Source organism: Bombina bombina, chromosome 2 (genome assembly GCF_027579735.1).
Source record: "Bombina bombina isolate aBomBom1 chromosome 2, aBomBom1.pri, whole genome shotgun sequence".
Lineage (NCBI taxonomy): Eukaryota > Metazoa > Chordata > Amphibia > Anura > Bombinatoridae > Bombina > Bombina bombina.
Window position 1 is genome coordinate 938462706 of NC_069500.1, and position 25790 is coordinate 938488495.

General features: G+C 35.0%; 1 protein-coding gene across 1 annotated transcript in view; it reads left to right on the forward strand.

Moving 5' to 3' along the window:
* The first annotated feature begins 18911 nt into the window (after positions 1 to 18911).
* Positions 18912 to 25790, forward strand: part of LOC128649879 (protein Shroom3) — a 556958-nt gene continuing 550079 nt past the window's right edge. Inside the window, exon 1 of the mRNA XM_053703406.1 lies at positions 18912 to 19093. Coding sequence (XP_053559381.1) covers positions 19008 to 19093 — 86 coding nt within the window. The 5' untranslated portion in view covers positions 18912 to 19007. The remainder of the gene's footprint in view (positions 19094 to 25790) is intronic.

The following is a 25790-nucleotide window of genomic DNA, read 5'->3' on the forward strand; positions in this document are numbered from 1 at the left end:
AACCTAGAAATACCAAAAACCATGGAGACATTATTGTTTCACTTTCCCACAAAAATTTCGGATATGACCAAGAGAACACTGCTGTTGCTGATGTTGACAAGCGCTAAAAAACTTGATACCTGCCAAGTGGAAAACGACCCAAATCCCCCTGACTTCGGAGTGGAAACAGGGGGTGACCAACCTCTTACGCTTGGAAAGATATCACTATGCCCGTATAGGCAAACTGGACACCCATGAACTGTTGCTCCAACTTTGGAGCGAAGGTGAAATCCGAATGGCTTGAGCCATGATGGAACAGGACCCCACTCGCTGGCGCCTTGTCCCCTTCCCCTCCCCCCTTGCCCTCTTCCTCCTCCCCCTATTGATGGAACCCTACCCCTCTCCCTCTCCCCCTTCCCCCCCCCTTTTTTTTTTTTTTTTTTTTTTTTTTTTTTTTTTTCTCTCTCTCCCCTCTCCCTCTTTCTTCTTCTTCTCCTCTCTTTTTTCTTCTTATTGATTGTATCAGCCGCCTGTGTTAGGCCTTGTTTACCTGACATTTCTGTGCGGTTCTATACAGTTATCTTTTTTTTTCTTTTTTAAAGTTGTACCTGCTCTACGGAGCACCATATTGTTAATGTTATTTCAAAAGTTTGGATTGTTTTAATAGTCCACATGCTACAAGAAAATCTAAGAAAATGTGGAAAACAGGAGCTTTGGACCTCGGACAATTTCTCGAACAATGCTTATTTGAATTAGATCACTTTGGATGTCTATAGTCTGTCGAGAACTATAAATTCTGTTTTTGAGATTGTATATTGTAACCTGATGAGACATTGTTGAGATGTTTGTATGTTTATATCTTTATTTTTCAATAAAGCTCCTTTTAAAAATTAAAAAAAAAAAAAAAAAAAAAAAAAAAAAAAATAAAAATAAAAAAAAATTTCCCAGTATCAGGTGCAGTTACTCTGATACAATTCACCTCTTTACTGCCGCCAAATTTTGTCTTTCATGATTCAGATAGAGCATGACATTTTAATCATCTTTCTAATTTACTCCTATTATCAATTTTTCTTCGTTCTCTTGCTATCTTTATTTTAAAAGCAGGAATGTGAATCTTAGCAGCTAGCCCATTTTAGGTTCAGCACCACGAATAGCGCTTGCTTATTGGAGGCTTACATTTACCCACCAATAAGCAAGCATAACCCAGGTTCTCAACCAAAAATAGGCCGACTCCTATGCATCACATTCCTGCTTTTTAAATAAAGATAGAAAGAGAACAAAGACAAATTGATAATAGGAGTAAATTAGAAAGTTGCTTAAAATTGCATGCTCTATCTGAATCATGAAAGAAAAAAAAAATTGGGTTTAGTGTCCCTTTAACTAACAGTGTGCCATTTTAAATTTACCTCAGCACAGGTCACCATAGACGTGATGATCAAAAATTAGGAGAAAAAGCACACAAATCTTTGGGGTCTTTGTTTTTTTTTAGCATTATATTACAATATATTTGTCTCCCATTTGTATCCAGAACTTTACATAACTATAAAAACAACTCTCAAGCTAAAATATACCTTTCTACTGCTCTTTGAGGGACCAAACCGTACTGACAAGACCCCTTAGATAATCTCGCGAGACCAGAGAGCTTTAGAGCATTGGTCTCTTTCAGAGAGTAACATTTTCTTCAACCCAATGTTTTTCATTATAGCTTGTTTTCGTAATCTATTTTACACATGAAACCAATTTTTTTTTTTATGAATTAGCTACAGGATAAAATTTTCAAAAAGTTTCCAATTTACATCTGCTATCAAATTCACTTCATTTTCATGGTATACTGTGTTTAAGAGAATACATAGGTATGTCACGTGCACGTCTGCAGAACTATATGAAGCAGTTTTGTAAGGATGCTTTTGAACATTAGATGGCAGTAGTGTCTCCACAACGTATAGCATTGTTGAAGGGACACTGAACACAAATTTTTTCTTTTGTGATTCAGATAGAGCATGCAATTTTAAGCATCTTTCTAATGTACTCCTATTATCACATTTTCTTCATTCTCTTGGTATCTTTATTTGAAAAGCAAGAAGGAAAATTGAGATGCCGGCCCATTTTTGGTGAACAACCTGGGTTGTTCTTGCTGATTGGTGGATAAATTCACCCACCAACATACAAGTGATGTCCAAAGTTATGAACCAAAAATCGGCTGGCTCCTTAGCTTAGATGCCTTCTTTTTCAAAGAGAACAAGAGAACAAAGAAAAATTGATAATAGGAGTAAATTAGAAAGTTGCTTAAAATTGCATGCTCTATCTGAATCACAAAATATTTTTTTTTGGGTTCAGTGTCCCTTTAAAAGCTTTCTTGCAAAATTGCTGCCATACAGTGATCCAGACATGTGCATGCTCCTGAACCTACCTACCTTCTTTTCAACATAGGAGACTAAGAGAACAAAGTAAAGTAGAAAATAGAAATAAATTGGAGTTGTTGTTTTTTTTCAATAGTACACATTTTCTAAATCATGAAAGGCATTTTTGTTTCATTTCCCTTTTAACTTCATCTAAGTTTTCACCAGATGTTTATTTGGTAACTTAGTTACTTCAAGGGTCATGAAAATAAAAATTAAAATGTCATGGTTTAGATAGAGCATGCAATTTTAAGAGACTTTTAAATTTAATTCTATCGTCAAATTCACTTTTTTCTCCTTTGTTGAATAGCATCCCTAGGTATGCTCAGTCGCAGCAATGCATTCCTTAGCGATAGCTGGTGATTGGTGGCTGCACATACACATTTATTGTAATTGACTCACCACATATGTTTAGCTTGGTCCCCTTTGTAGAGGTTTAACACATAGTAGTCAAATTCCAATGTAGTCATTAGTGTTTTTGAGCTTTTGTTTTTTTGTCTCCCGATATGCCTTTTACAATCCCGGCCAGCGATCTGAGCATGCTTGGATCTAAAACAAGATGGCTCTGCCCATGCCAACAACTTAGATGGGGCTTTTTGATGACAATTGATACAAGTGACACTGAATATGTCATCACCATAAATAAGATGAAAAAACACTCCTATGTAATAAATCAATACACATCTAAAAATGGAGGAGCTTCAGATCTGTTTTGTTAGTGTGCAACAATGTTGTATGTTGTTCATAAAGTCAATGTTTGTGATTGGCTGTTGAGTCTATAGAGATGTGATGTAATGTTAAAAGAGCACAAATCTTCCATTTAAGTTTGGATGTTTGTTGCACATTTCTATATTTATTTATTTTAATTGATTCAGTTTTCGGTAATCAACAGCCCATTCCAGTCATTAATAGTGCCATTGTGGGTAACTGGTAATCAAATATTGTGGGAGCTACTAAGGTCACCATCAACAATTTAATACAAATGTATGGTCTAGTTTCTATTGCTGTTGTTGTAAATTGTGGTAAGAACAAGTGTCTAAATTAAAGTCATGGGGGATGTTACCACTAGTGTACAACCGCAATGGAAATATAAAATAAAAAGAATGAAAAGTACCTGATACTCAACACCCAATAGCAATACTCAAAAAATCTGTGATCTCTTAAAACACGGATATAAAAAACAATATTCAAAAAACAAAAAATGGAAAACAATAATGAAGCATGAGTGTAAGGAATGGCTATTTATGAATATTAATAAAGTTGCAATATACAATATAAAAAATATTTATTAACACATAACAAACCACCACAATGTACAAAATGACACAAAATCAAAACAGCACATATTAGTTAAATGCAAATCGATGTGATACAAGCTGAGTATCAAAAGAAAGTTCAAATAGTATCACCTTGGATACAAAACTCTAGCGGATCTCAACTTGGTATAATAAGTTTATGTAGGTGAAATCCAAGATATAAATTCCCGGGCTTACAACTACAATGTAAACTAGGCCTCTGGCTTTTATGATATATCAGTAAAATTGGCAAATTAGTTAGTAAATGCAGCCACCAATTACCAAACGCTACCCAGGGTGCTGAACCAAAAATGGTCCAGCTCCTTAGTTTACATTTCTGCTTTTTCAAATAAAGTTACCAAGAGAACAAATAAAAATTTATCATAGGAGTATATTAGAAAGTTACTAAAATGGTATTCAACATCTGAAGCATGAAAGAAAAAAATTGGTTTTCATATCCCTTTAATCACACATCAAGAAGCTTTTTTTCAATATTCTAAATATGGTAAAGATTATTTTAAAGGGACAGGAGAGTCAAAATTAAACATACAGGATTCAGAGTACAAACAACTTTAAAAATGTACCATGTTTTGTTATCTTTTATTGAAGAATATACCTAGATAGTCTCAGCAGTGTGCACTATATGACAGCAATGTCATACACTGTTGAGCACTGTAGGGCAGCAGACTTTGCAACAATGTATCACATTATTTCAATTCAAATATCAGGCTTGATCACAATCCTTTACGGGGATTTTTGCAGATAAATAGTTTGGTAAGCTTTTCTTAAGAATTGTGATTGACTCCATTGTTGCAGATATTGTCTCCATATAATGCTTGAGACATGTTTACATTCCTCAGCCTACCAAGAAATGTTCTTCAGCAAAGGATATTAAGACAACAAAGTAAATGTGATAATATAAGATAATTTGAACGTTGTGTAAAACTGCATCCTGTATCTGTATTGTGGATGTTTAATTTTGACTCGTATTCCTTTAAATAAAGCTTAAAATACTTTTCTCTTTTACATTTACTAAAAGAAAATACTGTTAAATATTTCCTGAAAATTTGGGACAGTCTGCCTTACTCCTAGAGGTATTAAAATTAGGAGATGGCACAAAGTATTTCCAAGGTCCCGGGGGACAGAACGATTGGGACAGTCTCCCTCATTCCCAGAGGTGTTAATATTGTGAGAGGAACTTAAAGAGTGCCTAGCAAAATCTCATTATTTATTAATTTTTTCAAATTCGAGATCATCTGACAGAGATGCTAACAAGATACTTAAAGGAACATTACATACCGTTACATACCATAATCAACAAATACATAATAAAAAAGATGAGGCAACAACACTTGTTTTGAATTTTAATTGAATCAATACAATTTGTTGCACTTTGATTTACTTTTTGAGACATGGAGGATTTTAATCTCAGACTTATATCTCCACCTTCAATTTAATGAATTTTCAATTTTAAATGATACTATATGTATTTTTTCTTACAAATTTCAACATTTCCTTTCACTTCCCTGTCCTTTCTTTCATGTGACAGCCATCAGCCAATTACTGACTCAGTATATACTGTGAACCCTTGCACATGCTCAGTAGGATCTATTGACTCAGAGAGTGTGCATAATTTGATAATGAAAGTAAACTGGAATGTTTTTGTTTTTTTAATTACACACTGTATTTCAATAATGAAAGTTTATTTTTTACTTTAGTGTCCCGTTAATTTTGATTTGTCCTCTGTGGATTCCTTTGATCCAGACAATTATGATACTCCTAGTTCCTGTTCATTTCAGAAGAATTTTAATATCCCTAAGAGTGGTTCCCTGCAGAACATGTTTCAAATTCTATTCAAAATATTTTAAAGGTGACAGCACTACTTCAATGAAAACTGTTACTAAATATTCCCTAATCTAAAAAAAAAACACCCCCCAAAAAAAACAAAAAAAACCTAAGTCTAACCCCCAAATAGGTACTCACCATTCCTGAAGTCTGGCGGAGAAGGTCTTCTTCCAGGTAGTGAAGGTCTTCTTCCAGGCGACAACATCTTCATCCAGCGCGGGGACCTCTTCTTTCTTCATCCAGGGTGCGGACGTGACCGTGGAACAGGACTGGCGACCGCGGAGCCATTCAGCTTGGAGGATCCTCATCATGCGATCGTCGCCGCACACTAAGGATTGAATGCAAGGTACCCCTTTTATATTGGTGTACTGTTCCTATTGGCTACAAAATTTAAATCAGCCAATAGGATGAGAGCTGCTTAAATCCTATTGGCTATTTTTTGGGGAGGTTTTTTTTTAGATTAGGGATTTTTTTATTTTAATGGGCACAAAAGAGCAGAATGCCCTTTAAAGGGCAATGCCCAAACAAATGCCCCTTATGGGACAATTGGTAGCTTAGGGTTTTTTTTAGACTTAGGTTTTTATTTTGGGGGGTTGGTTGGGTGGGTGGGTTTACTTTTATGGGGGACTTCATAATTTTTGTAGGTAAAAGAGCTGTTTAACTTATGGAAATGTCCTACAAAAGGCTATTGGTAGTTTATTGATAGATTAGGGTTTTTTTTATTTTGCGGGGCTTTTTGTTTTTATAGGGCTATTAGTTTAGGTTTATTTTTTATTATTTTGGATGATCTTAGTAATGTTAGTGTTTTTTTATTTTGCGTAATTTTAGTGTTTGTTATTTTTTGGTAATGTTAGGTTTTTTATATTTTTCGTAATTTTAGTATATTTTTTTTGTAGTGTTAGGATTTTTTAACTTAACGTTTTTTATTTTTCGTTTATTTTTCTTTTTTAATATAGTAATGTTAGGTTAATTTATAGTTTAATCTTAGTTTTTTTTATTTCACAGGTAACTTTTTATTTATTTAAAGATAGTTATATTGTAATTTTATTTTAAAATTTGGGGGGTTTTAGGTTTAGGGGTTAATAATTTAATTTAGTGTTTTGCGATGTGGGGGGCCGGCAGTTTAGGGTTTAAAAGGTTTAGGTTAGTAGTTGCGATGTGGGGGGCAGTTGGTTTAGGGGTTAATACATTTATTTTATTAGTAGCGATTTGGGGCCGGCAGTTTAGGGGTTAATAGGTTTATTTAGTGTTGGTGATGTGGGAGCTGGCGGGTTTAGGTGTTAATAAGTTTATTTAGTGTTGGCGATGTGGGTGGGAGGCGGATTAGGGGTTAATAGGTTTAATATAGTATTTGTGATGCGAGGGATTGGCGGTTTAGGGGTTAATAGGTAGTTTATGGGTGTTAGTGTACTTTTAGTTATGAGTTTTGTAAAACATGTTTGCTTCGCAAAATCCATAACTACTGGTCTCAGATAGCGGAATGGATCGCGGCGGTATAGACTATAACGCTAGCATTATAGCCGGACCGCACAACCTGTAATAAAGGCGCAATGAAAATCCTGCACTCAAAAGTCATTTTTAAGTGCAGAATGGAGAGTTGCGTAAAGTCTAAAATGCTAGCGGTATAGCTGTACTGCCGCGACTTGTAATACGGGAGAACTGCATATTCCGGGCGCAATGGCCAATTTTTCAGCAGTATAGCCGTACCGCACCGTATTGCAGAACTTGTAATTAATTTAGGTGCATAGTTGAAAAAGCAGGAATGTAAGCATAGGAGTCGACCCATTTTTGGTTCAGGACCTGGGTAGCACTTGCTGATTGGTTATTACATTTAGCCACCAATCAGCAGGCGCTACCCAGGGGCTGATCCAAAAATGGGCTGGCTCTTATACTTACATTTCTGCTTTTTCAAATAAAGATAGCAAGAGAACAAAGAAAAATGTATAATAGGAGTAAACTGCAAAGTTGTTTAAAATTGCATGCTCTATCTGAATCATCAAAGAAGAAATGGGCTTACTATCCCTTTAAAAATGCTATGCTATCTAAATAATGAAAGAACAAATTTGGATTTTGTGTCTCTTTAAGCAAATAACACTATTTCAGTAGTTCCATATATTGTCCAGTTCATAAAAATACACTTGTACAAAAACAATCCTCTATCTTGGATCTGTCTTTTTAATTGTTCATTACAAATCATGTGGAAAGATATATATATTATTTGAAAAAATCATCAGCACCACTGTTTGTGGAAGATATTATTTTACCATAAGTATACAGTGACATGAACAGTTATTGATATATATATATATATATATATATATATATATATATATATATATATATATATAGCTGCATCTCCAGGAGAGCACCTTATTACAAGCCACTTCCACACATTGGATATCACAGGTGTACTGCCCTTAGTCCAAAGTTCCACAACTGGATTTCTAGGGTGATCCAGTTCTGTTCTTGTAAAGGTGAATATATTTTTGTTTTGTCAACTCTAATATCGCATATCGTGCGCAGCTTCAATAGAGGTGACACCTTGGTAAAGATATTAGGGCGGCATTTTCAATACAACAAACTGCTCACATATGTTTCAAATTATTGAGAAAACTTTATGAGGAAGTGTGAACCAAATTAAAGGGACACTGAAACCAATTGCCAGAAAGACACTGTTGAAATAGGGCCTCACCACAGCCTTTACCCTGGGGCTAATTATGCACCTGATTGGCCCAAAGTAATCTTATTAACCTTAAGTGACTTAGGTTCTTTGACAACTTACTACCTATTTCAAGATCCCTGTATTAAATAATAAAATGTTCATATAAGTACTCTTTTCTCCCTATACAAAGAATAACTTTTGTTAAGAAAATGTTCTTTCCAAAATACTTTTTTTGACAGGTATTGTCAATACTGGGTCTGTTTTCCTGGCTGCTTTGCGCCTTCTATAAACAGGCCTCAGTTTCAATTGGAAAGATCACTCCAGGACCTAATAACACTTATCTTATTCAAGGGTCTGATAAAAACCATCCTCATGCTATGGATGTGGACACTTAAAGAAGCAGTGGTCGCAAGACCAGCACTTTTTAACTTTCGTTTGAAGGCTTTTATGTTAAGTCTGCACCGAAATGGCCCCAAAGCTTATTACACTCGCAGCTTCATAAATATGGGCCAATTAATAGCAATTTATTTATCTCCCATTTGTCTATTTATTCCATGGTTATTCACTAAATTGCCGAAACCCAGAATAGCCTAATTACATGGGACATGAGAGATGTTCATCATATCATATATTTAAATAATATTTTTCTCAGGAAATATATGGAATATAAGGAATATATTTGTCTTTATCATCTACGCATTACCATTTAGATGTTTTAAAATTGTAGTTTGTTATTAATACATTTTTAAAATTTTGTTTTCTCTGTGTTTTCAAAGAAATATGATTTCAAGAAATCTGAACTTTTATATGGATAAAATCATAGGAAGAAAACAAAATACATTGAAAGATCTTTCCATCTCTCCAAATCTGGCTTGTGTCGTGTTTAATATCACCCTTAATTTAAAGCATTTTTTCCAGCCTCTTTCTTTATTGTGTTTCCCAACTATTTAATAAATATCCTGTTTACTAGTCAAAGGTCAGTCATACTCATATTTATTTTGGTTTCCCATGATAAAGCAATGAAATATGAATATTGCTGACCTTTGAGTAAACAGGATATTTATTGAATTGTTGGGAAGCACATAGCACAATAAAGAAAGGGACTGGAATTTTTTTCCTAGTGGCTGAGATAGAAACTTTTGACAAAGTTGTTGATTTTGCTGATTAGAGGTGACAGACGATCTAGTTGGAGAGATAGTTTTGTTTTAGTATCTACATATGGCAATGGCAATGTAGTAAAAAAAAATAACTATTAATCCTTGCTGTATTTTTTTTATCATATGGATATTTCTGCTCTCCAATATCTTAGTTATCTAGATGAAAGCAGGTCCATCGTCAGTGGCGACTCTAGGAACAATATATAGGGGGGGCACATAAGATACCACAGTCAAAACTGGGGGGGCACTAATAATTTTCACCACTAAATCATTATAAAATTTATATATATAAAATTTATATATATAAATTAGATTCTAAAAAAAAAAAAAGAGTAATGTGGTATGTAATGATACCTTTTTATTCTACTAACCTAATACTTAAAGGGCCCCTAAACCCAAAATCTTTCTTTCATGATTCAGATAGAGAATACAAATTTAAAAAACATTACAATTTACTTCTATTATTTATTTTGCTTCATTTTTTAGATATCCTTAGTTGAAGAAAAAGCAATGCACATGGGTGAGCCAATCACACGAGGCTTCTATGTGCAGCAACCAATCAGCAGCTACTGAGCATATCTAGATATCATTTTCAGCAAAGAATATCAAGAGAATAAAACAAATGAGATAATAGAAGTAAATTAGAAAGATGTTTAAAATTGCATTCTCTTTCTAAATCATGAAAGAAAAAATGTGGGTTTCATGTCCCTTTTAAAAGACAAGCTTTCAAGAGTTTTCCTTTTTTCCTCAGGTATTGCTTCAGACCTGAGAAAGAGAGGAAAACTCTCAAAAGATTTTCTTTATAGTTTAAAGGAATTTCAGCAAACACCGGGGCTCTGTAAATAATTCCCTATATTAAATATGTCACTAATGAAGACCAATGAACAGACCTTGAGTGTTTGTTGGTGTGTGTGTGTTTGTGTGTAACTAATACTAAGTACCATGTACCAACTTTACACAGCCAGCCACTTCCTACTTCAAAATGAAAATTAGGCACACACACACACACAAACAGGCACAAACACACAATCAGGCACATTCAGAGACACAGACAGGCACATTCAAAGACTCACTCAGACACATACACACTCAGGGACACACACTCAGACACACAAACAGCCAACCTTAGATTTAGATTCAACTTTGTCACTGTACAGTGTCAAGACAATGAAACATAGTTGGCCTCCGATCAGAAATGCAGTAGCGATTGATAAAAATATACAATAAAATAGAAGATAAAACTCAGTGTAAATTCTAGCAGTCTTACATAATGCCATAATACATCTAATTCCTAAAAAATATAATCCCTCAATCACTAATAGAGCAAGACTTATTTAAAAAGACTTTGACAAACTAATAATACATATAGACATTACACAATAGTGCCACAAATACTATACAATACAATTATATAGCCTCTGGCATCCAATCCAAACTAAAACATCTATGCAATATACATCATGTTCAAATAAAATGCATCAATCTACAAATACAGTAGTGTAAGGGCTGTAGTGGCAGGGATAAGGGCTGTAGTGGCAGGGATAAGGGCTATAGTGGCAGGGATAAGGGCTGTAGTGGCTGGAATAATAAGGGCTGTAGTGGCGGGGATAATAAGGGCTGTAGTGGCGGGGATAATAAGGGCTGTAGTGGCGGGGATAATAAGGGCTGTAGTAAGGAGATAGGAGCTGTATTAGGGTATAGGGGCTGTAGTGGTGGGTATAGGGGCTGTAGTGGGCTATAGAGGCTTTATGGGCTGTAGTAATGGGATAGCAGCTGTATTGGGGGTATAGGGGCTGTAGTGGGCTATAGAGGCTTTATGGGCTGTAGTAAGGGGATAGAAGCTGTATTGGGGGTATAAGGGCTGTAGGGGGGATAGGGGCTGTAGTGGGGGATAGGGGCTGTAGTGGGGGGATAGGGGCTGTAGTGGGGGGATAGGGGCTGTAGTAAGTGGATAGGAGCTGTATAGGGGGTGTAGTGTATATAGTGTTTTTACACAGATGCATACATTTACAAATTACTTTGTAGTAATCCTCCTGACTAATTGGTAAGTGTATATAATCCCTGCACAAAAAATGCATATATTTATACACATACTTATATATATATATATATATATATATATATATATATAATCTTCAAAGAAAAAACCCTACATGATAGTATTGTATGACTGCTTAATGAAATGTAATATTTTGAAAAGATATTTGAGCACATAAACAACAAAATAAAAGAAGATTCATTGTAAGAATATATGGTACTTTTTTAGGACTGCATCAGATAAGCCTTACATGCACACAGCACTAAAAATGACAAATCACATAACCATTAGGAGGGGCAATACTAAAGGCTAGCTGTAGCTGATGCATACACAGTACTGACCTTAAACTGCACTAGGAGTTGGTTTTTTTTTAGGCTGCTTGTTCTGCTGTTGCATGCCTTACTGAAGCAGGCAGAAGAGTATGAAAGGCTGTTGCAAACCCAGGAAGCCAGCAGCAGAGTGCAGATAGAGCACACTCTCCAGACTCCTAGGGGGAAACTCCTCCCCCTGATTTCTTACTTAGTGCAAAACTTTCAAATGACAAAAATCAGTTTTGGAAAGACATTCAGGCCAGAATGTCTAGAGTCTAGCTAGGTATTATTTAATTTTCACTGCACTGAGGTTTTTATTAGGCTGCTTGCTTTCTGTTACCTCGCTAAAGCAGATAGTAGAGTCTGTAAGGCATGGGCTGGCAGTGGCACAGGCACTACACCAGCAGGGAAGCCAGCAGCAAAGAGCAGATACAGAGTACACTCTGCTCGTGAGAAATTCCTCCCACTTGCCTCCTTCAAGTGTTGATAGTGATGCACCAATTGGATTTAGCACAAAATATATTGAATGTTACCTGACCTCAGTTCCATTGTCACTAAGGTCCTGAATCAAGGCTGCTATAGCTCTGCCTCCAATGGCTCATCCCCGCCCACATCTTTCTTTATAAAATCTGTCACCCGGTATAGACCATGATGATCATGTGCAAAAATTAAATACAAATGTTTAAACATCTGACAGCTGCGCAATCTTAGTGCCTTTTTTTTACTAGTAGTGCTGTTGTTGCTGTGCTTATATGCAGCCTTAGACGACCACCTATTTTGCCTAACGCTAGGGCTGCCTCTGCTTACACCATGCACACACAGTCCTAGCTGTTGGGAGGGGCAATTGCCTGTTGCCCTCCCCCTGGATCCACCACTAGTCTACCTTATACCAGGGAGGGGGGAGTCCTGAACCCTGGTGGTCATGTGGAATATGTAGCTTGTCTGCCTGCAGACAGCTCTTTCTTTCCCGATTAGCAGCAAATGTTTCAGAGCATTGCCATTGTAATCCACGGCAACGCTCTGATTTAAAAGTTAACTGTTAGGGTGGCGGGCGCAACAGGCAGATGAAGGAGATTTCTGCAGGGGGGGCACACGGGGGGTGGGGGGCAAAAAATTAACTGGGGGGGGGCAATTGCCCCCCCCATGCCCCCCTGTAGCGACGCCTATGGCCATCGTTCTTTTGACATTACCAATAAAGTTTATCAATGTCTACCCAGAGATATTATTTTAAATGGTGAGTAATGCCCATATGTTTCTAATACAATTAAGGACTCTTGCTATTGTCATCTGAAGGAATTTACCAGTTGAAAGTTTCATAGATAATTGTTTCTACAAATTCAGAGATTGGGAGAACATTTTGTTTTAGAACTTTTTTTAATTCCAAAGGAAATTCCAAATCCTTATGTTTTTTTCTTCGGTATCTAGGCCCTGAACTAAAAGGAAGAAGCTGTTTTATATATATATATATATATATATATATATATATATATATATATATTGTCTGTAAGTTGGATCTTACATTCAAAGAGAAAACAGCAATTATACCCCATCTCAACCGTTATATACTCTTCTTCTATAGATGTCTTACCAACTACCACTCCTACGTCCTCTTCTGCCCAGTATGTTATCAGTTGGCATTGCCATAATGTGACCTCTGGTGCTTTAAAGCGATAGTGATCTCTCTTTAGCACATATAAATAATCATATAATAATTACCTTTCCTTTTTATTTGATTAAAGGGATAGGAAAGTCAAAATTAAACTTGCATGATTCAGATAGAGCATGTAAATTTAAGACCCTTTTAAATTCAATTTTATTTTCAAATGTGCTTTGTTTTTTGGTATCCCTTGTTGAAAAATAATACGCAAATATATACTAGTGGGAGCTGCTGCTAATTGGTGCTTGCACACATTTGTCTTTTGTGATTGGTTGACAAGATGTGTTCATCTTGCTGCCAGTAGGGCAATGCTGTTCCTTCAGCAAATGATAACAAGAGAACAAAGCAAAATTGATAATGGAAGCAAATTGGAAAGTCGTTTAAAATTATATGTTCTATTCAAATCATGAAAGAAAATGTTGGGGTTTTCTGTCACATTAAGCTTTTGCTTATAGATTTATAAATCTGCAAGATTGGCCAATTATCAGCAAGTGGACAATGTTCCTGTTAGATTTATGAAAATGTTTAGATTAAAATGATCATCATCCACTCAATACATTTTCTTATAGGAGGATAATTTTGTGCTTTTAAACTATTGCTCTTTAATCATAACCTTTCCTAGATCAATTCCAGATAAGCTAGATTCAAATTTAATTTTTAAATGAAAAGAAACAGCAATGTATTGAATCTTTCAATACATTGTTGTTTCTTTTCATTTAAAAAAGGACATTATCACAAATCGTAAGCAGCATGATAATGTACCTTCATATTCAAGAAGAATTTTGCAATGAATAATGCAGCTTTATTTTACCAAATGAGAATATTGTTTTGTGTTTTTTTTCTTTTCACAAACTTTTTACTTTCAACTCGTAATACGAGCGCAAATCTCTGAGTGCAAAAAAATGACTTCTAACTAGTGCTCTACTCGTAATCTAGCCCTAAATATTTGTCTCTGTATTTGTGTCCATCCCAAATGGTTTTGACATCACGATCTGGGCTGAATCTAGACACTTTGCTGAATAGCATTGAGAGTCTGTTGAATCCATCTAGTGAGCCTTTTGGGATTGGATGCTATATGAAGCTCAGATTGTGATGTAATCAGAGGGCGGAGCTTGGCAGCCATTTCAAAGTGGCCAGAAACAATATTCAATTTAAAATAACTTCTTTACTGTTACTGCTGGATAATATAGAAAGGGTGCATGAGGCTATTTGCATATTAATCGACGGTAAGACTTTAAGATGACTAAGGTGTAGATTGTCCCTTTAATATGTGCCTCATATTCTAAGCCATTTCATTTTCAATTAACTAAACTTTCCAAATTACTTTAAAGTAAAACAGAAATATTTGGTTAAACATGCAAAAAAAATTGTTCAAAGGTTCAAGGGAAGTGTTTTAATGGACTATCATGAAAGCAGAAAAAGGTAATTGCTAAAGTAAATCATGACAGTAATTGATTAGGTATTGATGAGAACAGTCTGATGTGTTTGAATTTGAATGCAGTTTTTTTTTCCCCCAGTGAACCAATATGACCATCTCATGACATGTGCAATGAATAATCTCATGTAATTAGGTAATTGTATAATTAACATTTTTGAGCATCTGCTTAATTTACAATCATAGATGAATATTCTCATGACTATACAATAGATATGTGCAAATTTTATAGTTTAAACGTGATCTGAGCTATGTTATAAAGATTTTATTTAACCAAAAACAAAAAAATCATGTTTATTAACTTGTGAAGAGAACATGCATAAACACTTAAATGTAAAAAAAAAAAAAGATAATGTAAGAACAGCTAGTTTAGGACACAATGTTTTTTAGCTAAATATTTTCCCCCAGACGTGAAGGCTGTTGAATTAGAAAAGTTAAAATATCATCCTAAAGCTGCTGGAATAGTTTTCTAGGGGATTAAAATAGTGCTGTTAAATTATTAATGCAAATCATTGATGACATTAAAACAGTAGGAAGACACTTTGGGCTAGATTACAAGTGGAGCACCAATTTATTGTGCACCCGTAAACGGGCAAATTTGCTTGCACGATAAATAACCAGCCATTATAATTAGCGCTCCAAAAATTAACCAGAGACCAGATCTCTGGTTAATTTTCAAAATGTGCCCCAATTGTCTCTAAAATGTAAGTCTAGTGTAGTTTATTAAAAATAAAAAGCACATTTTCATAAAAAAATACTGCACGGAGCAGTTTCTAAGGGTTAAAAGTGGCGGGAGTGGGGTGTTAGAAAAAAACGGAACTGAAAAGTGCCTTCACATAGTGGTCTATGGGGACTGTGGGTTCCCTGTAAATATGTATATATACATATATATTTCAATTTGCTGCCCATTGCTGCGCATGCACTTTTGCATGTGCCTGTATTTCTGAGTAGAGCGCAAATATCGAGCATGCAAAAGTGATATTTTGCCCTCCATTTGTAATCTAGCCCTTTATCTATAGCCCCTTAACGACACACGTCATACAGGGTACGTCAAACACAAACTGGTCTTTAAAGATCAATGACGTACCCTGTACGTCGTTAGGGGTTTAAAGCGACTGGAAGCGATACTTATCGCTTCCAGCCGCTTTCAAGGTATTCCCGTGATGCCTCCATATTGAGGCATTACTGCAATACCTTTGGGGGGGCCACTCTGTGGCCCTCTCTGCATCGGCCATCGATGGTGCCGATTGTTGGTGGGTGAGAGCAGCTGCAGGAAGGCGGGTGGGTGGCCTAGCCGTGTCGGATCCGTCCCCGGTGCGTGCAGGAGCATGCATGGGGGGCAGGGGGTGTGTGTGCGCGCGCCCGCAATCTGCACTAATATGTGCATAATGATTCAAGTCTTGGTGGGAGTGGGTGAAAGGAGCGGGTGTTGGGAAAGGGAGGGGGAAATTATGTTTATAAAAATGGATGCCAGTACCCAAAATGGCACCGAATAGTGAGAGGGGGGAGGGTTAGAGAGCTGTTTGGGGGGGGCTCAGGGAGGTTGGGTGGTAATGGGGGATCCTACACTGCAGAATATATATATATATATATATATTTATTATTATTAATTTTTTTTTTTTTTTTAAACAAACACAAACTTTTTTTTTATATACTGGCAGACTTTCTGCCAGTACTTAAGATGGCAGGGACATTTTTGGGGTGGGGAGGGCAGAGAGCTGTTTGGGAGGGATCAGGGGGTGGGATGTTTCAGATGAGAGGCTAATTTCTACACTAAAGCTAAAATTAACCCTTCAAGCTCCCTACAAGGTACCTAATTAACTCCGTCACTACTGGGCATAATACAAGTGTGGTGCGCAGCAGCATTTAGCGGCCTTCTAATTACCAAAGTAATGCCAAAACCATAAATGTCTGCCATTTCTAGACAAAGGGGATCCCAGAGAAGCATTTACAACCATTTTTTGCCATAATTGCACAAGCTGATTATAAATCATTTCAGTGAGAAACCTAAAGTTAGTGAAAAAGTTAATGATTTTTTTATTTGAACGCATTTGGCGGTGAAATGGTTGCATGAAATATACCAAAATGGGCCTAGATCAAAACTTTGGGTTATCTACTACACTACACTAAAGCTAAAATTAGCCCTACAAGCTCCCTACAAGCTACCTAATTAACCCCATTCACTGCTGGGCATAATACAAGTGTGGTGCGGCCTTCTAATTACAAAAAAGTAATGCCAAAGCCATAAATTTCTGCTATTTCTGAACAAAGGGGATCCCATAGAAGCATTTACAACCATTTGTGCCATAATTGCACAAGCTGTTTGTAAATCATTTCAGTGATAAACCTAAAGTTTGTGAAAAATTTAGTAAAAAAGTGAACAATTTTTTTTCTTTGATCGCTTTTGGTGGTGAAAGGGTGGCATGAAATATACCAAAAGGGGCCTAGATCAATACTTTGGGGTTTCTACTAAAAAAATATATATATACATGTGAAGGGTTATTCAGGGATTCCTTACAGATATCAGTGTAAAAATGTAACTTATGCAAATTTTGAGAAAAAAAAAATGGTTTGGAAATAGCAAAGTGCTACTTGTACTTATTGCCCTATAACTTGCAAAAAAAAAGCAAAGAACATGTAAACATTGGGTATTTATAAACTCAGGACAAAATTTAGAAACTATTTAGTGTGGGAGTTTTTTGGTGGTTGTAGATTATGGGGGTCGAAGTTAGAAAAAGTGTGTTTTTTTTTTATTTTTCATCATATTTTATAAAAAAATTTATAGTAAATTATATGATATGATGAAACTAATGATATCTTTAGAAAGTCCATTTATTGGCGAGAAATACGGTATATAATATGTGTGGGAATAGTAAATGAATAAGAGGAAAATTACAGCTAAACACAAACAACGCAGAAATGTAAAAATAGCCCTGGTCCTTAAGGGTAAGAAATTTATAAATGGCCTTGTCCTTAAAGGGATACTGAACCCAAATTTTTTCTTTCATGATTCGGATAGAGCATGCAATTTTAAGCAACTTTCTAATTTACTTCTGTTATCAATTTTTCTTCATTCTCTTGGTATCTTTATTTCAAAAAGAAGACATCTAAGCTAAGGAGCCAGCAAATTTGTGGTTCAGAGCCATGGACAGCATTTGTTTATTGGTGCTGTCCAATCAGCAAGGACAACCCAGGTTGTTCACCAAAAATGGGCCGGCATCTAAACTTAAATTCTTGCTTTTCAAATAAACATACCAAGAGAATGAAGAAAATTTGATAATAGGAGTAAATTAGAAAGTTGCTTAAAATTGCATGCTCTATCTGAATCACAAAAGAAAAAATTTGGGTACAGTGTCCCTTTAAGGGGATAGGAAGCATGGGGAGAGCACACTTTTTACATCATAGTTATTTAATGTCCCTTTAATAGATTGGCATAACCCCCACTGTGTTAAAGAGACATGAAACCCATTTTTTGTTTCATGATTTAGATAGAGCATACAAATTCAAGCAGCTTTCAAATTTACGTCTGTTATCAATTTTGCTTCATTCCCTTGGTTTCCTTTATTGAAGGAGCAGCAATGTACTACTGGGAGCTAGCTGAACACATATGTAAGCCAGAGACAAAAGGCATATATGTGCTGCCACCAATCAGCAGCTACAGCCAGCTCCTGTGCCTACCTAGATATTCAATGCAACAAAGGATACCAAGAGAACAAAGCAAATTAATTAATAAAAGTAAATTCTAAAGTTATTAAAAATGAATGAAAGAAAGAACAATTTTGGGTTTCATGTCCCTTTAATAATTCCTGAGACTGGAAGCATCTAAAAGGTTCATTCTTGTCTCTATCGTAAGCTGCTAGATGTGATAGCTTGTAACAAACTGACTGTCACTTACTGTAACTTGGTATCTCTGTGCCATCTCAGAATAAAATCTGTGCTATAGAAACAGGAATTCTGTGTCCTATTTACCTGCCTATTATAATTCATTCTCTCATTTTTCTGTAAGAATGCTTCCCTATACGTCATGTTTTATCCTCCAGCCCAGCTAGGCTTACTGGGGATTGGTTGCCAGCTAAACAGTAATTGGAACTGCCTTTTGTACCCTGCTGATCTGCCTGATTCATTGCAACGAGCTGAGAGCTGTGAGTGCTCCAGTGCAAGACACCTGTGACTTGTGTCTGTACTCTCTTGTCACAGCTATTTGTTTCCTGGGGTTGTGTTTCTTTCTTATGCTCTCTGTGGATTGCCAGGTTACCCTGACGTTGGAGCCTTGTGGAGATGTGAGCCAAGCTTACTGGCAGTGTGATCCTTCAAGGTAAAACTTCTGAATTTGTTACACCTGCTATCGGGGATTTGGATGATGGTGGCTGCTTATATTGGAGCAAAGGCAGAAATAATCTACCTGACACAGTGATTATCAGTTAGGTAAAAAGTCAATATATTTATATTTATTAATTTATATATTTATAGATATAGATAATATTAAGTATATTAAACAATATAAGACACTGAACGCAGAATCCAAATACTAATGATTGAATTTTACATGTGTTATCGTCTTAAATGATATTCAACAAAGTGTTGCTTTTATTGTATTAATGCCAAATTGTGTTTGTTTGTTTATATATATATAAAAAAAAAACTCCGTACAGGGAATCCATTACTTGATTTATTACAAGCTGCACAATAAATGACAATAAATATAATACAGACCTGAGCACTGATTACTCAGTTTTTATATTTGATGATGTCAGAGAAAAAAAGACTTGTTTAATATTTAATTAAAGGGACATTAAACCCAATTTTTTTCTTTCATGATTTAGAAAGAGCAAGCAATTTTACACAACTTTCTAATTTATTTCTATTATCTAATTTGCTTCATTCTCTTGATATTCTTTGCTGAAAAGCATATCTAGATAGGCTCAGAAGCTGCTGATTGGTGGCTGCACACATATGCCTCATGTGTGGCTCACCCATGTGCATTGCTATTTCTTAAACAAAATATATCTAAAGAATAAAGCAATTTAGATAATAGAAGTAAATTGGAATGTTGTTTAAAGTCATATTCTCTATCTGAATAATGAAAGAAAAAATTTGGGTTTAATGCCCCTTTAACTTTGATTGATTTTTTTTCTTACATTTTAGACATTAGATTATCATCTTATTACTGACAAACTAGACTCATTTTACACATATTGTTTTTTAATGGAAATAAATTATATTCTATAAGCATTCTGCTGCTCATGATATTATAAGACCACCTCAGACATTACAAACACAATATGAGTAATAACTTAAAAATCTAAACTTGTTGACGATCTGCTAGTTTTTGTAATAATGCAGGAGGGGGAGATTACAAAATTTGATAATTGATGTTAAATTAATAGTTTTTAATTGCTTAGCCATAGTCTGCACTAAAGAATAGACCCCCAAATAGTGTGTAACATGATCTTGTAATGTAACTTGTGATGTTATAATAATATTGTATCACTCTATGTACCAATGAATGTCACATATGTTAGAGTGAAATTAATTTGGTTTCTTACAAGTAGAACGTGTTTTAAACAATATTTAAACTGTTAATTTGTTTGCACATAAACCATTCCTTGATTCTAGATACGCTGCACTTTTTTGATGGCTGGTACTTACATATCATAGCTTTTGTATTTTATTTACAGTGAATCATGATTGGGGTAGTCTAGGGGTCCAGTGTATCTCAGTACAGACCAGATTTTTGTGTTATCTGAATTAGAGCACAGATGAAATAATCAGCTGATGGGTGATAACAGGTTAATAACCATGGTTACTGGTCAGCTGATTATTTCGCCTGTGCTCTAGTTCAGATATCATGAAAATCTGGCCTGTTAGAGGTCCAGAGGAATGGAACTGAGAAACACTAGCCTAGACCAACTAAGATTGCACCCAGGGGAGCATGATTTAGGGGGCATACAAATTTTGAGTAGTATTCCAACAAAATGCTAAGTTTCTACTCCTATGCTTATTTATTCAAAGTAAAGTAAAATTCCTTTTGTAAGAAAATAACAAAAGTGATATGCAGGTGATACTTTTAATAGCTAACTAATAGTGGATACAATTAATTTTATTGCATATCAATAAACCCTGATTGTCTAGTTCAATGTTTCCAAACCAGGGCCCTCATGTACCCCCCAACAGGCCAGATTTTCATTATAGCTGAACTAGAGCTCAGGTAATATAATCAGGTGATGGGTGAGAGCAGGTTAGTAACTATGGTTACTGATCAGCAGATTATTTCACCTGTGCTCTAGTTCAGCTATAATGAAAACCTGGATTCTTGGGAGTACTTGAGGACTGCGTTTGAGAAACACTGGTCTAGTTGGAGTGCACAACTCATTCATGAGTCTCTGGCCTACAATTGTGCAAAATTTACGAGGCAAATGCAAGCTAATATTGTTGTAGTTTTGGTATTGGGTGTACAAAAACTAAATCCACCACTGATTTTGAGATTATGTATTTTAGACCAACTGGTTAATCAAATTTGACATAATATAAAAATAGATACGTTTTTATATTGTGCCCCCCAGATATATTAAACCTTTTAACATTTGCAGGACCTTTAAAGAAAATAGCATTATAATGAAATCTAATCAAAGGTCAATAGGTCAACATTCTATGAATATGCAGCGTTAATTCCCAAGGCTGCAGCATAAAACTTCATTTAATTCAAAGCAATGCTAAGAATCCTGGATGAATAACCCAATATATAGGGCTATCATGACTGTGATCTAGATTTTCTAAATATTTATAAAACTATCCACTGGGACAAATATCTCCAGTTATTTGAATATTTTATGTACTGGTTCATTAAATCTTTTTTAAATTAACAATTCTCACTAAACTTAAAGAGGAATTTCCATTTGTTTTTGCAACTTCTGATTTTTTTTCTTCTAAATAGCAAAGGCCTCATATAAGTTCACATAAGCTTCCAGTCCAACATAATTGTGTGAAGGTATTTTTTTTATTTTTTGTGGATTATTGAAAATTGAACACATCCAATCCATTAGAAAAACACACAAAAGGGCATTGTCACAAGATTTTCACAGGCATTTGTGACTTCATAGCACCCTGTATAACTTCAATGGGGGCAATTTAACCCCAGCATCTTTTCATAGTATTTTTGGACTTTTCATATTCTTTGCCTTATATCTTTTGTCAACCCATTTTGTTCTCGGTGGTGTTATCTCCAATACTAATTTATAAACATTTTTTTTTTATGTATTTATTTTGTAATTATACCTATAGCCCACATCATATTTTAAGTTATGAAATGTGTAATCAAATGTTATACTAGCATCTACATACATATTACATTTCTATTGCAGTGAAGTGATTAATAATAAAATCAAAGTTAAATGTATAAATTACACATGTTATTAATTAATGTAATTGATTAATTAATTATTAACTAATTTATAAATAATAATTGTTACATTGTTAAAAAACAAGCAAATTGCAGGTGTATCAGGCAGCTATCATCAATACAGAATTAACCCTTTTGCAAAACGTAATATTGTTTAAGTTTGTGTGTTTAAAAAAGCATTGTTGTTACATTATTATTTTTTTTACCTTTTTCAAAGCAGCACTTCTTATGGGTTGGAATAATTTAGAAAACGAGCAAACAAACAAAATTACCTGAGCTGCCATACTTGTTTTTGTGTCGGAATTCTTTGGGATTGAAAGTTAGGCCTATGTTTTTAAAGAGACATGAAACCCAAAAGTTTTCTTTCATGATTCAGATAGAGCATACCATTTTCAGAAAGTTTCCAATTGACTTTGTTCTTATGGTATTTTTTTCTTAAAGAGAATACCTAGATAGGTGACGTGCATGTGTATGGAGCACTATATAACAGCTGTTTCCACAATGTAAAAGATTGTTAAAAAGCATTTTTGCAAAACGGCTTTTTTCATTTTTTAATATATATCAAAATAATTAGTTTCACTAGAGTGTTCTTTGAGTTGTGAACCTATCTCATTATTTGCTTTAACAGGACTTTAAACACCTTGTGATTGTATTGAAAAAAAAAATGTATGTTTCAGGCTCGCTGGCCAAAAGGCAAATTCTGTAACCTAGTTTGTGTTCCACAATTCTGTGAATCAATAGCTGGTTTAGGCAATTTGCAGTATTTTAAGAAAACCTAGGTTACAGAATTTGCTTTTTGGCCTGTTTATGGATCGAGAGGCAAGCACAAATTAAAATAAGCATTTAATGTCTCTTTAAGCCTACATTAATGTGCTTGCAATAAATTCACACGTCGTAAGGTGTTGTCTGCGATATGGAATATTATACAAAGGCTCCTAATAGTCAAACACAATTATCACAATTACTCTTTACCTTATTACATAAGGTATCTGGATTTAGCTGCTGTTGGTTATCTGTTATGATTGCGTGTCATGGTTTCTTCATTATAAGGGGAGTGCCTGTATTTTTTCAATCATTATAAGGCAGGTAATTACATTGGCTTTGGGCACTCCCCCACTGTAAGCATCTTTTTGATGAGGTTATTCCCATATGTCTTTGTTTTTTTATGATGCAGTGTGTGCAACTAGTTACCACCTGCCTCGCTCTATTAAACTGCTTTATAAAGCTGAAATGTAGAGCGTGGTTATAAGGACCATATACATTTTCTATGTTAACTATCAAAAGTTTCCAGGCAAATGTAATATAGTAAATATTCTTCTTCAAATTTGGGCACTTTTTAAATTTATTAAAGTACAGGATTTGTAAAATCAAAGGAAATTGAAAAATAATCACAAAAAACCAGGGCCAGTCTCACAGGCATGTTTCTTTTATGGTTTTTATTTTGTTGACTATTATGGGCTTGATTTATCAAGCTAGGGTGGACAGGGGCATACATATGCGTCCCTGTCCAGCCCAGCTCGCCTGTGGCAGGCAGCAATCTGCTGCCAGAATTCATCATTGCACACAAGCACTATTTTGCGCTCTTGTGCAACACAGCCAATTACGCGCGGGCATGAGCTGTCAATCTCCCAGGTCAGACGAGACCGGGGAGATTTAAATTCTTTAACTAACAGGTGGAGAAGAGTGTAGGGAAGCAGCGGTCATCAGACCACTACTTGATAAATTCTGACGGCAGGTTCTGTATTATTTTGTTGACTATTACATGCTCTGTATTATTGTGTTGACTATTATATGCTCTGTATTATTTTGTTGATTATTACATGTCCTGTATTATTTTGTTGACTATTACATGCTCTGTATTATTTTGTTGACTATTATATGCTCTGTATTATTTTGTTGATTATTACATGCTCTGTATTATTTTGTTGACTATTATATGCTCTCTATTATTTTGTTGACTATTACATGCTCTGTATTATTTTGTTGACTATTATATGCTCTGTATTATTTTGTTGATTATTACATGCTCTGTATTATTTTGTTGACTATTACATGCTCTGTATTATTTTGTTTACTATTACATGTTCTGTATTATTTTGTTGACTATTATATGCTCTGTATTATTTTGTTGACTATTATATGCTCTGTATTATTTTGTTGATTATTACATGCTCTGTATTATTGTGTTGACTATTATATGCTCTGTGTTATTTTGTTAATTATTACATGCTCTGTATTAGTGAGCACTGTTCTTTTACTTTGTTTACTTACATGCCATGCTTATATTTAAAGAGATATGAAACCCAATTTTTTTCTTTCTTTATTCAGATAATGCATACATTTTTAAACAGCTTTCCAGTTATCTTCTATTATCAATTTTGCTTAATTCTCTTGGTATCCTTTGTTGACGGAGCAGCAATAAACTACTGGAAGCTAGCTAAACATATTGGTAAGCCAATGACAAGATATGTGCAGGCAACTTTTAGCAGCTAGCTCCCAGCTCCGGGAACCTACCTAGGTATGCTTTTCAACAAAGATACTATGAGAACTAAGCAAATTAGATCATATAAATACATTGGAAAGTTGTTTAAAATTGTATGTTCTATCTGAATCATGAAGGAAAAATGCTGGGTTTTATGTCCCTTTAAAAAGCAAAAAAAAAAAAAAACATACAAAAATGGTGTTCTCTCAAATAGAGATGAAATTTTTAACCCGTTTTCTGCCAATAAAAAAGTCACTCTGTTTCATAGTTTCTAGAATATATTTGTATATCTTATGATTTGTAGAAATAGAAAAGCTTAGACAATGAACATACACTAGAGACTATATTATTCTACCTAGTGATGAAGAGGGTCTGTGGGGAATTGGCTGCTGACAAGCACTGGTAGATTGGGTCAGGTTATTTGACAAACAAACATTGTAGCTTTTCAGAGCAATTATAGAAATATTAGAAAGGGGAATGAAATAGCCACCAATCAGCAAGCGTTACCCAGGGTTCTGAACCAAAAATGGTCTGGCCCTAAGTTTACATTTCTGATTTTTCCAAATAAAGACACCAAGAGAGCGAAGAAAAATTGATAATAGGAGTAAATTAGAAAGAAGAAATCGGGGTTTCATATTCCTTTAACCATTAACTCACATATATTTCACCAAATCTACCACGCACTAATCCTAAAGGATTTGTCACTTTTGGAAAGATCTTGTATTTATTATGTCTTTCTAGTTCCTGCTGTGGTTTCTAAATTACTTTGCTAAGCAGTAAAATTATGACTTTGACCTCTAGGTCAGATTAAATCCAGCTAACATCTGCGGTTTTATTTCACTTAGCAGCAAGATCAATGCTCTTGCTGCGATACTATCAGTGAATAAAACCCTTTGCCACTAAAAGATTGTTTTATAAGAATTATCACTGGCATTAAAATTTGCTGGGCATGTGACTACATTTAAAGAAAAAATGTGAGGGGTGGGTGTTGCTATAATTATTCCAAATGTGCTGCTGTACTTAAAGGGGCAGTCTAGTCAAAATTAAACTTTCATGATTCAGATAGGGCATGTCATTTTAAACACCTTTCCAATTTACTTCTATTATCTAATTTGCTCAATTCTTTAGATA